This window comes from Durio zibethinus, chromosome 1 (assembly GCF_047325235.1).
Source record: "Durio zibethinus cultivar Kanyao isolate XHJ-2024 chromosome 1, ASM4732523v1, whole genome shotgun sequence".
Classification (NCBI taxonomy): Eukaryota; Viridiplantae; Streptophyta; class Magnoliopsida; order Malvales; family Malvaceae; genus Durio; species Durio zibethinus.
The window spans coordinates 36686382-36700763 of NC_143162.1; the positions used below are offsets into that span (position 1 = coordinate 36686382).

The following is a 14382-nucleotide window of genomic DNA, read 5'->3' on the forward strand; positions in this document are numbered from 1 at the left end:
GAATTTTTTACAGCAAATATTATGTTGCTTTTTCTTTTCATACCCAATAATTTTTTATTTACAGCAAAAAAAAAAAAAAAAAAAAAAAGAAGAACGGCTATAGGCCAATTTAAGAGTTGCTTCGGTCAGGCAGAACAAAATCTATTGATGTAAACTTGTGATTTTTTGCCTGTTGCTTGGTCCACCAAATTTGTCATTCACGACATGTTTAAGTTAAAATAAATTATAAGTGATTAACTGTTGGATGATAATGTAGAGGGAATAATAATCAAATAAATCCTAAAAAAATTATTAAAAAATAAAAATAAATCTTCCATCTTTTATTGCATAATAAAATTAAAATTTATGAATTTTTATTTAATGATAACTATTTCCATTAAATCTTGAAAATGAATGAATAAAATTCAATTATCACAATTTTTAAAATAACATTTTAAAAATGTTTGTTATTTTGTTTATCAAAACAAGCCTAAGTAAGTATTTTTATAAATTATATAGTTCAATTAAGAAAATTTTAACAAAAAATCGAGTATTTTATAGGATTAAAGTTTTAATTATAACATAATAAAATTTTATAATTTTAATTTTATGAAATAAAATATCAAAAATTTATTTTCATTTTTAAGAAAATTTTTACTATATAATTTGGGCATGTAAAGTTAGATGAAAAGTTGTTTACTCTTTCAATTTTTTTTTAAAATTTTCCTGGTCTTTTTCTTTTTTCTGTGTTTCTTTGTTTTCTGATAGCTTTGGTGTTGATGTTTTAATGGTGTAAAAGCTAGAAGGCGAAAAAAATCAAAATGAGGCACTAAATATATAAATTCGTTGTTTTTTATAATGAAAAATGATTTAATTTAAAAAAAAAGAAAAAACCTTAAAAAGCGAAAAAAATGAAAGACAAAAAAGGAAAAAATGAATTTGGATGCAATATCAACAAATCCACTAATATAATTTTCATTAAAAATGATCAAATTAAAAAAATAAAAAAATCAAACATATATTTTTAATAATAATATCTAATGATTTATATTAAAAAAATAAAAAAATAAAAACTATTAAATATTAAAAATTAACAAAAACAATGAAAAATAAAATCAAATTGCTTGATATATTTTATATTATTGATATAAAATAGATCTTACAAAAATTTAAACAAAAAATATTTATTAATTATGTAAAAATTAAAAAAAAGTTAAAAAAATTAAATATGTGCTGTACTTTCATAACAAATGAGTTTCAAAATAAAATTAAAACAAAAAAAATAAATTTTTTTTGAAAAAATTTAAAAAACAAAAGTAAAAAAATTTTAGTTTAAATGGGTCTCATAACAAAAATCTTTAGAAGATATATTTCTTGTTTTTTTAAATTATTGAATATAATAAATAAAAGAATAAATTAGGAAAATAAAAAAAATCGGGTGAAAAAAATCAAATGTGGATGCAAAACCAAAAAAATTATAATGTAAAAGAAAAAAAGGGATCCCACACCTTTTAAAAAATTTTGAAAAGAAGTGCATTCCACCAATTAAAAAACAAAAAAAGAAGGCAGAAGCGCACAGCTCTTAAAAAAAATAAGTGGATCCCACCAATAAAAACCGTTGAATAAAAAACCGGGTCTCACTCCTTAGAAAATAAAAAAAAATCGCATAATCCTTAAAAAAAAAAAAAGTCACACCACAAAATAAAAAATGACCACTTGACAGACACATGGAGCAGCAAATTTGCAGCATCATTTTCCGGCTAAAAGCATGAATAAATAAAGACAAAACATAGGAGACTGGAATATTAATTTTTGAACTTCACCAAACACAACTGCCCCGGCTTGCGATCAAAGAGGAAAGAGTCCAGTGTTCATGACATGGGAAAATTATAGTTTTGAGTGATAGAGAGCATATATGACAAAGATGCCGGCTTTAAAGTAAAGAGAATAGGATGTCAGCAAAATTATACTCATACAGATAAACCAGAAAATTATAAATCAACTTTGCGTGGACTTGACTTCGTGTTCTTATCCTTGAGTTCCAAGAGCAAATGAATGAAACCGCAAGCATGGCTGAATTTAACGAGAAATTATCTAGAAATTGTAGATGTGATTAGAGCACAGAAACAAATACTAGTATAGTATAGGTCAGGTTTAAGAATAAAAAAGAATTACAGACAATAAAATTTGAACCTCAAACTTTTGTCACCTCTTATCCTAAACACTGGGTTCAGCCAGGAACCATACCTATTGATATCACAAAGAAAAATATCAGACTCAACTTTAGCTAAAGTAAAAAAAGCAATAGCTGTGGATTACACTTCAAGATGATTATTGATAGACACTAGGAGACAAGCGCGGTTTGGCAAGAATTTTAAGTGGGGTTGCTTTAATGTTTGTTAGTCCTGGACTCCCAGTCATGTCAACAGGTTCATTTGATGGAGTCAAGATGTCGAACGCATGGAGCAAGCTGGCCAGAACCAGATGTGTCATTTGCAAGCCAAAGTTTATCCCTGGGCACAATCTTCTACCAGCACCAAATGATATGAGCTCAAAATGCTGACCCTTAACATCAGTATCCAGGTGACTGGTGATAAATCTCTCAGGCTTGAACTCTAAGGGATCGGACCATAATTGTGGATCTGCTTGAATTTTCCAAAGGTTGAGTATCAGCCGGTTGCCTTTGGGCACAAGGTAGCCACCTATTGTGCAATCTTCAGAGAATTCGCGTGCTCCTGAGAGTGGTCCAGCTGGATATAAACGTAGTGATTCTTTTACAATTGCTTGGAGGTAGACTAGCTTATCAATGTCTGATTCATTTACTTGTCTTCCTTTGCCAATCTGGATGTCCAATTCTTCCTAAGCCTTTTCCAAAGCATGACGGTTGTTGAGCAATAGCGCAAGTGTCCAAGTTATTGTGACTGTTGTGGTATCAGTGCCCCTTACAAGCAAAATCTACAGAAAAACACAATTGTGTTATTGCCATTGATAATATCAACTTAAATCACATGAAGCAATTTCATTCTAAAAATTTTCTTTAAAGAAGGTTGAGCCTAACAAAATCGATGTTTTGGCTCCGTGTTTAATAGGAATTAAGATTGTCAGAAGGCCTAAGTGATGGTGGTAGAAGAATTCTTACCATGGCTGTTGCTTTAGTGACAGTATTAACATCCTATCCAGAAAGGTCAATACCCTCAAGAACAGAGAGCAGCACATCAATAAAGTCTTGCTCTCCCTTAGCTACCTCGCCAACAGATTCTTTCTTCCTACGATGTTCCTCTAACCATTCTTCCAGGATACTATCCAATTCCTTTCCAGTTTTCTTCATGGCTTTTTCATGTCCACCCAAATCCAGCCACCCAAGAAAAGGAATTGCATCCCTTAACACAAGCAATCCTGCCAAATGGACAAATTCCCCCATTGCTTTCCTGCATCGCCTTGCCTCTTTCTCATTGGTAGCCACAACAGCACCAAAAAACGTCTTCCCTGCAATCATCCTAAGAATCACGTTCAGATTTAAGTCCTCAAACCATTTCTTCATCTCAACCAAAACATGGCTCGACTCATCTTTTTTCTCGGTCCAAAGCTTGTACAGCTCTTTTATTGAGCTTTCTACTTCAGAGGCTCTAACATGTTTCAAAAGCTCAAGCCTGCGGTTTGACAAAAGCTCCGAGGCTGTTATTTGTGCATTTCACGCCAGTATGCACCATAAGGACTGAAACCAAAGTTGGCATAGTTATGGCCGAGGTAATTTCCTACTGTAAGTTTGGGCCGTGAGGACACAGCTACATCATAGGTCGTAAATATTTCTTTGGCCAACTCCGAACTACTGACCACCACAGCTGGGTGTGCAAGCCAATTCGGACGGTGAATATTGGTCCATGCTTGTCAGCTAAGGTTCCCAGTGCTAAGTGTGGAAGCTGGGATCCTGCTAATAGATGGAGATGACCGATTAAAGGCCATCTACCGGCAGCTTCTGGTGGTTTTTGGCCCTTCAAAGATGTTCTAGATCACCTAATTAGCAGGAAACATGAAAGGAGTATGGCAAAGACTCCTGCAATGTTACTGTTTAGGTAACGAAGGAAGAAATCAATATCCATTGTGGCTTTGATTACTGGATGATAGCGTTTGGGGAGTGTTTATCATTTGATTAGTCAACAAAGATCATTTACTTTGGAAAAAAAAAAAAAAAAGACGTCAGCAGTTGAACACAGGTGTCACGGACTTAAGGACTTAAGGAGAGTCTTAAATACTACATCCAACATAATAAAAAGGTCACTGAGGTATAAAAGAGTTCACATCATCTCCACCTTGTGAAACGCCTTTTGTAGGATAAAACTCTGAGACCAGGAGGTCAAAGCGGACAATACCTCACAAGGGTGTGAACCGTGACGGAAGACTGATCTGGGATACCGAAAGGGTGAATGCCCGGGTCCCGGAGTCACGCTGGTTCGGAGCTTAAGTCTCGAGCAGTGACAAGTGGTATCAGAGCCAGCCTTAAACCGTTCGATCCACGCCAAGCACCTCAAGGGAGGCAAGCAGGGTGGTCAGCCTCTGTGACGAGGACGTCACGAGGTTGGGTGTGAGAAAATATCACGGACCTAAGGAAGAGTCCTGAATCCTACATCGAACATAATAGGAGGGTCACTGGGGTATAAAAAGATTCACATCATCTTAATCTTGTGAGGTACCTTTTGTAGGATAAAACCGTGAGATCAGGGGAGCCAGAGCGGACAATACCTCATAAGGATGTGAACCGTGACAGATAGGCTGATCCGAGACGTCGAAAGGGTGAATGTCTGAGTCCTAGAGCCGCGTAAATTTAAAACTTAAGTATCGACCATGACACAGATACTGTGCTAAACTTTGTTTTAGATGATTCGATTCTATTCTATCTTCGATGGTCGTCATATTCCAATATTCATTTAAGAGCTTTGTTTGAGTGCCAGTTAATTAAATTATTTCCAAAGTAGGCCTTTTTTTTTTTTTTTTTGTCAATTTGATCATCATTTTATATATATTTAAGGGGGAAATAATGCTATTCGTCAGAATGATGAAATTCAACATCTTCCTTTCTTATTGGCTTGAAAAGGCGAAACATAGAAAGGAAGTAGTGATTGGCTGGCAAGAAACTGATAGGATATTTTAATACTACAAGTTACTAAATTATAGTAAAATTTCGAGTTTAACATTATTTTGGATTTCATCAGAACTGAACCACAGTATTAGACATAACAGAACATATCATGATATCAACTAAAAGATTCCATTATAGTTGGTCTTATTTTACTTGAGTTGCATCACCATGTCTCCTCCGTACCCTTGGTTATGAGGCATAGACATTAGCTGGGAGACGCGGCTGAAGTAGAACGTCCAATGGGGTGGCCTTTGGATGGTTAAACCTGGGCTCTCGGTCATGTCAACAGGTTGATCCATAGGAGTTTTCAGTTCAAATGCATGAAGAAAACGAACAAGTGTCAGATGAAGTTGTTGGAGAGCAAATGATGCACCAGGGCATGAACGTCTTCCTGAGCCAAATGGACAGAGTTCAAATTGTTGACCTCTAACATCAACACCGGCATGGCTTGTGAGAAATCTCCCTGGTAAAAATGCAGATGGATTTGACCATACTCTTGGATCTCTTTGAATTTTCCACACATTTACGACTACGCGACAGCTGGGACATGATAGCCAGCAACAGTGCAGTCGTTCATAGCTTCCCAGGGTCCCCGTAGAGGATCAGCTGGATAAAGGCGCAGGGTTTCTTTGATGATGGCTTGAAGATACACAAGATTTTTAATATCTGACTCATCAACTGGCCTTTCCCGGCCAACCTGGAGGCCTAATTCCTCTTGAGCCTTCTCCAACATCTCACGATTATTCAGAAGTAAAGAAAAGGCCCATGTCTGTGTCCCAGATGTCGTATCACTGTCACCAAAGATATGTGCCTACATGAAAATTGAAAAGAACGTTAATGTAGAAGTAAGCTTGCCTAACAAAAGTTAGCTTATCAGCTATAAAGAGTCGTATAAACTGTTTGTGATTCTCAATAATCACAAAATTAAATACTTGAGCATGCCACACCAGTCAAGAACTAGCAACCCCAAAATAATGAACCATTCTAAGAATACAGGGTATAATCAGACCTTCTTGGATAAACTACCCCACTCATCGATTGTCCTGTTTTTGGCCAAACAAGTGTTATCATAAATCAAACTCTGAGCTCAAATTTATCATGTTTCTTCAAATTAAACATACCAGACAGATAGACTTGATACTCGTATCTGCATCATACTGAAAATTTGAGAGGTGACCTTCCTCCTGAAGAGACAACATTACATCAATGAAGTCCTGCTCCCCTTCAGCCTTGATTCCACCAGAAATCCTTCTATCACGATGCTCCTTTAGCCAGCCCTCAAGTACACCATCCAACTCCTTGGCCGTCTTTTTCATTGCCTTTTCATGCCCCTGCATATCTAACCACCAAAGGAGTGGAAGTGCATCTGAAACAACAAAAAGACCAATTAAATGAAAGAACTGACTTATTGCCTTTTGACACCTTCTTGCCTCGCTATCATCACAGGCAGCAGAAGCACCAAAATAACATTTTCCAGTCACCATTCGAACAACTATATTAAACCACTGTTTAAGTTCAACAAGCTCAGGACTGGAACCATTGTTATAACTTAAACTGTCTAGTTCTCTTATCCCCATGTCAACTTCAGAAATGCGAACATGCTTGAGCATCTCAAGCCTGCGGTTTGAGAGGAGTTCAAGTGTTGCAATTTTTCCCATCTCACGCCAGAAGGGGCAGTAAGGCGCAAACCCAAACACAGCATAATTGTAACCCATGTGCTTTGTAGCTACTGTAGTAGGACGCGAAGCTAGTGCCTTATCATTAATTGTGAAGCATTGTTTTACCACTTCCCAGCTACTAACCACAAAAGCATGGCGACTGCCTAGGCTTATTGTAAACGCAGGCCCACGCTTATCAGCCACTGCTCCAAGTGTTCGGTAAAGAAACTGATTACTGCCACCCAATAGGTGGAGGTGGCCAAGAATTGGCCATGCACCTTCTGGTTGAGGAGCCATTCTAATCAATGGTTCAGTAACTCATGAAAAAAAATTCATGTCCATTTATACGTTCAAGCCAACAGTAAATCGACTAAAGTCAGCATGATGCATACCATTGCTTGACAAATTCTAGCAAGGAACATGGCTTGACTTCATCAATCTGTTTACTATTCCTCGGTGTACAGGAATCTGTGAGAATGACAGTAGAAAAAAGAGAATTTAATTAAATACACTATATCACCCTCAATATCCATAGAACATATCTAAAATATATTTTTGAATATAATTAACAGCTTAGCCTTGAGCCGTGCGACAGTAATGGGACGGTTTCATCCCTCAGATTTCAGTAGAATGACAAAACAATTTCTCCAATGTGAGAATAGTCTATAGAAAACTGCCGAGCCACACATTGGCTTAGTATTCCAGTTAAAAGTTAGAGTCTGCATTATTTCAATAAAGAAAAACAACTCGGACATTATATATATTACGCCAAGGTCAGAAAGACTTGCTGGTATGGATCTTCTACCACTTGTTCTGGTTTATCCATTTTTTGGTAGTTCTGGGGCAGAAACTACTCATTACTTCATCTGCAGAAAATTTTAATGTTGCAAAGAATATATTATGAGGTTTCTACCGCTTGTTCTGTTTTATCCCATGTACGTCATACTCCAGATAGTAACATCAAAATGAAATAAAGCAAGAAAGTCAACTCTAACTTGCACTTTGGCAGCCAGGTTGGGGAGGGGGGGTAGAACTGTTACCAAACACGAATGTAGGAATAATTTCTCAATTTTCTAAGGCATATCATCACTTGATGTCATTTGTTCTTCACTGTTTTACTCAAAACCTAGATGCAACACTCCAGCAGTACATTTCAATTACGATTGATGAAATTTACAAACATCAGCAACGTAATGGGCCACTAGAAAAAATAGATCAAGGAGTCCATTAAGCACTTCTGCCTGAAACACTTCTGCCTGTGAAAAGATCTCTGGTAAGCTCATCTAGGAGTCCATTAAGCACATACTTCTCCACATCCTTTATAACATCATCTTTCTCAAGAAACCCAAACATCATGCTGTTCCAACCCAAGTCCCACATACAATTCAAATCTGGTTCCTTGTTGTTGACATCGGCGTCAAGCATTTTCGGTAGGTAGTCTTGGAAGAGAGAATCTTCTCTCCCGTTCCGTCCGTATAACTTCAACTTGTCAAAGTCTTTACACATTTGCTTGACCAGCTCATCCAAGGATTTTGCTTTTTTTGAAGAGATGGGTGCTTTCAGAAATGGGTGAACACTTAGTTCCTGCCTCCTTCCTTTCCTTTTCATTACTTCGTAGCCACAGTCTAAAACGATCTTGCTTTCTTGATCGTGATAGTCGTGACCGTTTGCATGAAGAATGCTGATAGGAATGTTGAGTTTGAAAAGCGCCTCTGCCGTGCTCATAAATAGTTGGCATTTCATCACTATCTGCTTGAGGTGGTTTTCACTCTCTGTCAGTGGCTCTGACATCTCTGATGTATAAGTTCTTGGGTTCTGTGACTGTAGACAGTAGGAGATTTCTGTACTCTCTTCATGAGTTCCTAAAAACAATGAACTTTAGCAGATAAGTTTCTTCTTCTTCTTTCTTCCTCTTCCCAAACCACCCACCCCACCAAAAATTAAATGAAAAGTCATTTCATGAGTAGTGGCGGCCTAAGGAGTAAATGTTAACTTTTGAAAATGTAAGAGAAGTAAATTAGGAATGCAAAATTGTACTTACCATGTAGTGGGTCAGAGACACCGTTCTTAAACTCGCTTTCTTCGGCTCTTCCAAAATCAGCTTCTTGATCTTGCTGTTCTTTTGTAATCATTGGCACTGTAGTTTGACACTGCATAAGATCAAAAGGATTATTTAAGCTCCACTCAGAAGTATGAAAGTGACTTCATTTGTCTAATATAATTGGTTAATGGTTTTAGTAATGGTGATTTTACGCTATCTTTTGGAACTAAAGCTTTTGGTTCCTTTAGACTTTGGTATTCATCTTCTAGAGGACTGCACAAAATTGAATTTTGATGTGCTGCTTTCTGCAGCTCTTGTGCTACACTTGATGATTGTAGGCCTGCTACTGACTTGTTGGATCTAATGATCTGTGCTTCTACTTCTTCGAACCTGTTGGCTTTCATTTTATCTGCTTCACTTGAGATAGCAAGTTTCTCCTGCCTTGTTTGTTTCCTCTCTTGCAAAATGGAACTCTGATTTTTCAGTGTCCTCGGCAAGTTATAAACACCTGCACCTTTTTTAGTCACCACTTCGTCGATCTTTCGAGGGACCTCATGTTTATGGCCTTTAGCACTTCTTGCCTTCATTGTTGTTTGAACTTGAACAGGTTTCTCATCCACAGCAAACAGGATGCGAGCTTTTGCTGATTGAGATTCTAGATCTCCTTGAAAGTAATGCTGACCAGAGTTTCTTTTTAATGAATCTTTAATTTTGAAATTTAAGTTTGTTGAACTACTATCCATGGCCGAAGTTTTGTGGTGCCTACCATCTGGGAATCCATTGGACTGTGTTGCATCAATATGTTCGGTGGAGCTTTTCCTACTAGTTTCTGCTTGGTTCATTTGTGGCTGCTTCTTTTGCAAATTGGTTGCACCAGACATTGGTTTGGAGAAATTACTGGATATTGGTTCATTTCCCTGTTGTTTCTTCCCCTGCAATTTCTGTTTGGTACTTTGTTGTTCCTTCTCTTCTGATTGTCGCCTTTTCTCTTGAAGCTCAGATTTTTGAAGCATATGCACCTGTTGAAAACCATGATTATTTTGCAGCCTTTGTTGATTGCCTAGGAGAAGCTTGTTTGCATATCTGTTTTCGCCATGAAGCATGCTTTCACTGTACTCTGGATTTTCTTGCAATGTAAGTGCGGCTTCTGATCTTTTATGCATATAGGGTATCATCTGCTGCATCTCATCCTTGAAAACTGATCCCTTGATTTCACTTCTTTCAGCGCCCTTCTGTTCCCTGTGCTTTATACTATCTTGGTTTCTCCCCTTTTCCTGAATTTCTTTTCTGCTTCCGGAGTTATGATTCAATTGGGTGATGTCACTTTGTTGTTTGTCTATCTTGATGTTGGCCTTTCTAGAGCTTGTCACAGGTTTTATGTCTTCCAAGTCCTTTCGACGTATTAATTTGTCATTAACAGCAATCCTTGTGCTACCATTTCTAATTGTCAAAGGTTTTCCTGCTTGTGATGTAACTGTCTCCTGAATCAATGGAGTTTTGCTGGCTAGTGTTGCCTTCTGTTTTCCTGGTGGGAGAACCAGGGTTGCAGAATCTTTGGTCCTTTGTTCAGCCTTCTTGATACTTTCCTGTGCGGGTTTCTGGGTAATCATCCCTTCTACTCTTTGTGTTCCAGACTTCTTTGTGGTCACCTTTGAATCTACATTTCCCGGAAGCTCATCGAGCCCCATCAGTTTTGCAATTACGTTTGGAATTCTTGACTTTTGTTGTTTGGACTGCACTGAACTTGAGTAATTTTGTTCGGAGAATGTGGTGAGATTTTTTATGTCTGGACCATAGCTAACTGATCGCCTGTGAGAATGTGAATTCGAGGCAGCTAGAACTTTCTTCTCATGGTTGGAATTAGTAACTTCTGAAGAGTAGGTAAGAGCTGCCAGCCTCAGCCTGAGATCAGTCCTTGCAACTTCTTGAATGTCATTATAATTTCTTGCGCGTCTGTCAAAAGAAAATCTTGGCCTATCCAATTGCTTCTGATCAGCTATTTTGACAGTGTTATCATCATCATCTTCATCCTCCTCTAGCAATGTTATCTGACTTTTTCTCTGTGGCGTTACCAAGTACTCTGAAGCTTCCTGCAGGTTTACAAGCATCCTTAGGGACTCTTCCAAATCTATTGCTCCTTTCAATAGTTCCCGTCCAATTTCTATTGAGTATCTGTCGAAGTTGAGGCCATTAGAGCAGGCTCGGAGGATCTGATTTAACTTTTGTGCACCCCTTGATATTTCTTCGATATGGAGATGTGAGAGAGTAGGGAGTTGGCTACTTGAAGGTTGATGCCTACTTACTACACTGTTTTTTCTTTCTATCTTCCCATAGTCCATCCGTCTCCTACCCATGTTATGCAGAAAACTGAAAATTGAACTATTGCCAGAAGAATCTGTTCTTCTTAGCTTTCCTCCATTTTCAAGTGCAAAAGCCAGGGCCATTGATAGATCTCCTATTTGTTCTGACTTCAGGTCTCTCTCAAAAGGAACAATCTGATTCGATACCTGCCCAGTGGCGACTGATTTCCTGCCTCCACTAGGTCTGGTTTGTGTGCTTCCAGCTCTAAAACCAATCTGCAGGAAGCCAAACATTTTAACTAGAGGAAATCGTGATATCTAATTAATATGTTGTATGAACTGATTACTTATACTTCAGCTCTGGAAACTTACAGTTTTGAGCGTCTTTGGTTCCCTAGATGATTTATAGGCTGCCTTGGAGTAAGCATACGCATCTGCCCAAACACGCAACAAAAGGAACAGAGTAAATTATGCATCTTTGTTACTTGTTGACGGGTTTTGCTAGCTAGCTAAAACTTATTGTCATGAGTCTAGCCTCACACATGGTTCAATCACTTAACACCACGAAACTGATGGAAGTCCTCCTGTGTAAGCATATTTAAAAGAAATTTTCTGTTTTTCCTTCAGGTATCAGCTTTCTATGCTTACCTCCCCTGCCCCGTTTAATTTAATTGAAAAAACTCATCCACAAATCCTTTCCTTTCTGTTCTTACATGAAGTAAACAGTTCTTTCATCTTTTAAGTTTTACTTACGTGCAGTGATAGACAAAACTAGATTGCCTTTAAAAGAAAAGTTCAAAAGATTGCAAACTCTCTTAGCTTCTTTGATCAACGCCCAAGAGCGAAGAATTATTGCTTAATCACGTGGCTGGTTTCGGCAGGCAAGATAATAGAATTAACAATTGCTTTTTCAAACTTGGATAGAAAGAGGGGAAGAATGTATCTCAAGAAGGAAAGAAAAGAAAAGATTAGTCGTTAGTGCTAAAATTACACGTTTCAACAATTGAATGCATTTGCATGATTTGTGTATTTGTATGCGTGATTTCCATTCGCTCTAATTAGATTCGAAACGTGCATTAGTCCGTGATGCCTCCTGCTTTTCTAATGTCTTCAAGTCATTGAACAAGAACCATCAACCATGATCCAAAAGAAAAAAAAAATCTTATTACAGGGTTTTAACTTATAGTTTCTTGAAAGGATGTTGGAATTCTTTGATGCATGCTCCACCGTGTATGTTTATTGCAGAGAATTCGGGAAATACTCACCTGCGACCATTGGATTCGTGCCCTTTGAGTTCTGAGAGGCAGCCATCCTCTCCTTCCGCAACCTAAGGTCATCTAACAGTTTCTGTGCAAAATCTGATCTCTTGGCCATGTTGGTACTCTGAATTCGATCAAGGTGCATTCAACTCTCTTTGAGCCAGAATAAAGATAGAATTTCTGTACATTGTGTTTTGCAAATTACTTTTTTACAGATATGACGTAGGAACAGGAATATTTTTGTTTCTTTTTCTAGTTGGGAGGGTTCTTTCAAAGTTGGGTGAGTTGAGAAGTCCAGTTTCCTAGCAATAAAATGGAGTTTGAAAATTTATCTTAGATAGTTTGACGTGAACGTTAACTCTCTTTCTCTCTCTGGAGGGTCTCTGCAACATCACGAGTATCCCTCACTTTGATTCTAATACAAGCAATAGCAGAAAGTTTCATTCAAAGGGCTTCCATCCCAAGCTTTCTTTATCAGCATCTTTCCTTTTTATTTTTCTCACTCCCTCTTGATTCCCTTTAGTTGCCTGAGACCTTTGCATCAAACTGATGGTCGATAGGCAGCATCCCACAGGCAAATGTCATGATGGGAGGGCATATCCCAGCGTCGAGACACTGATTTGGTGGAGTAGCTTTGAATTTTAAGGAAAAACAAGGTCTCTATCTTCCCGTTCTTTCACCATCTTTAATGTTTCTTTGGTCTCCAAAATTACAAAGTTGTGAACTCTACATTGAAGCTGTCGGTTTGGTTGATATTTTATAGTTGAAAATAAGAGAATAAAATTAAAGTTAGATGAGAATGGTAGGCTTTTGAAAGGTAAGTTGTGAGAAATGAGAATTAGTGAGAGCGATGGGAACAGTCTTTTGGAGCTTTTAACAGACCCCACCATTACCACAATTGGGTGAAGCGGAATCATAATATTAGTGATGAAATCAACAGACAAAACTCCAATTTTAGTTAAATGAAGGTCGTACCAAGGCTGCAAATCATATGATTTAGGGTTGTTATAACATTTAGATCAAAAGACCTATCGTTAGACATTGATTTAAGAAATTATCACTAATTTTTTTTATTTAAGTGTGATTGAGAATCTATCATTTTAAAGAACATTTAAGCTTAACTGAGGTCTCCTAAAAGAATAGATTCGGGTCTATTAACCAAAATATGATTTGAGAGTTCGATTACGAGTGAGAAATATTATAGCACCCTCATAACGCTCATTGAAAGATGATACCAGCTGAATTTCATGTTATCCATTAAGCTTTAAAAATTTTACCGAGTATTTAATTATTGAAAATTATCCTTAATTGACTCCAATACTTTTGACAGAAAATTAAGAAAATTCTTTCAAGAATATACAAGAAAACTATTATTTTACTTGTAGAGGTTCTGTAGTCGGATTATTTAACATTAAAATTTTTCAAATGAATTTGACTTTTGATATAAATTTTTTTTTAGGTTTTATAAGAAAAAAACTCATGATTTTATATAAGAAAAATTGATATTTTCAACTTTTTCTTAAAGCATTTTTTTAAAAATTTTATTTTCAAGAAAAATTGATACTTTCAACTTTTCCTTTAAAATATTTTTTTAAAATTTGATTTTCAAGAAAAATTGATACTTTCAACTTTTCATTAAAAAAATAATTTTTAGAAATTTTATTTTTAAAAAAAATTAATACTTTCAACTTTTCCTTTAAAATGTTTTTTAGAAATTTTATTTTCAAGAAAAATTGATACTTTCAACTTTTCCTCAAAAATATTTTTTTCGAATATTTTATTTTATTTTAAATTTATTTATGCAAAAATACTCTTAAAAATAAACAAACAAATAAAAAATAAAAAAATACAAAGGAAAATACAAAAAAAAAATGGCTCGTTGGAGAGTTGGCGCGAGTCGGCTCCAAAGATCGACTGTGGAGCAAGTTGAAATGGGTCGCGCTACGAGTCGAGTAGTCCAGTGGTAAAACGCGCGGATCTTAGGCTGAATTAAGATGCCAAAACGATA

General features: G+C 36.7%; 1 protein-coding gene and 2 pseudogenes across 3 annotated transcripts; all 3 read right to left on the bottom strand.

Annotated features, from left to right (window-relative positions):
- Positions 1-2092: 2092 nt before the first annotated feature.
- On the bottom strand, positions 2093-4177 carry LOC111311390 (strychnine-10-hydroxylase-like; annotated as a pseudogene). Its single transcript, XR_016346177.1, has 2 exons — positions 3119-4177; positions 2093-2934 (listed from the first exon to the last, which is right to left on the bottom strand). The product of XR_016346177.1 is annotated as a strychnine-10-hydroxylase-like (transcript).
- A 435-nt stretch (positions 4178-4612) lies between these two features.
- Positions 4613-7689, bottom strand: LOC111312705 (xanthotoxin 5-hydroxylase CYP82C4-like; annotated as a pseudogene). Its single transcript, XR_016346496.1, has 2 exons — positions 6238-7689; positions 4613-5927 (listed from the first exon to the last, which is right to left on the bottom strand). The product of XR_016346496.1 is annotated as a xanthotoxin 5-hydroxylase CYP82C4-like (transcript).
- A 137-nt stretch (positions 7690-7826) lies between these two features.
- LOC111312706 (uncharacterized) lies at positions 7827-13225 on the bottom strand. The gene is made up of 5 exons (XM_022913226.2): positions 12381-13225; positions 11488-11549; positions 9028-11391; positions 8816-8924; positions 7827-8636 (listed from the first exon to the last, which is right to left on the bottom strand). The coding sequence occupies exons 1-5, from the start codon at positions 12517-12519 to the stop codon at positions 8002-8004; spliced, it is 3309 nt and encodes a 1102-aa protein (XP_022768961.2). The 5' UTR covers positions 12520-13225; the 3' UTR covers positions 7827-8001.
- Between the last annotated feature and the right edge of the window lie 1157 nt (positions 13226-14382).

What these genes read in the sequence shown, in the direction of transcription:
- LOC111312706 (XM_022913226.2), bottom strand. Translation starts at nt 12,519, where the DNA reads ATGCACCTTGATCGAATTCAGAGTACCAACATGGCCAAGAGATCAGAT. An exon ending in CACGAATCCAATGGTCGCAG is followed by an intron (nt 11,550 to 12,380) that starts GTGAGTATTTCC and finishes GTGTTTGGGCAG; the next exon opens with ATGCGTATGCTTACTCCAAG. An exon ending in AACCAAAGACGCTCAAAACT is followed by an intron (nt 11,392 to 11,487) that starts GTAAGTTTCCAG and finishes GGCTTCCTGCAG; the next exon opens with ATTGGTTTTAGAGCTGGAAG.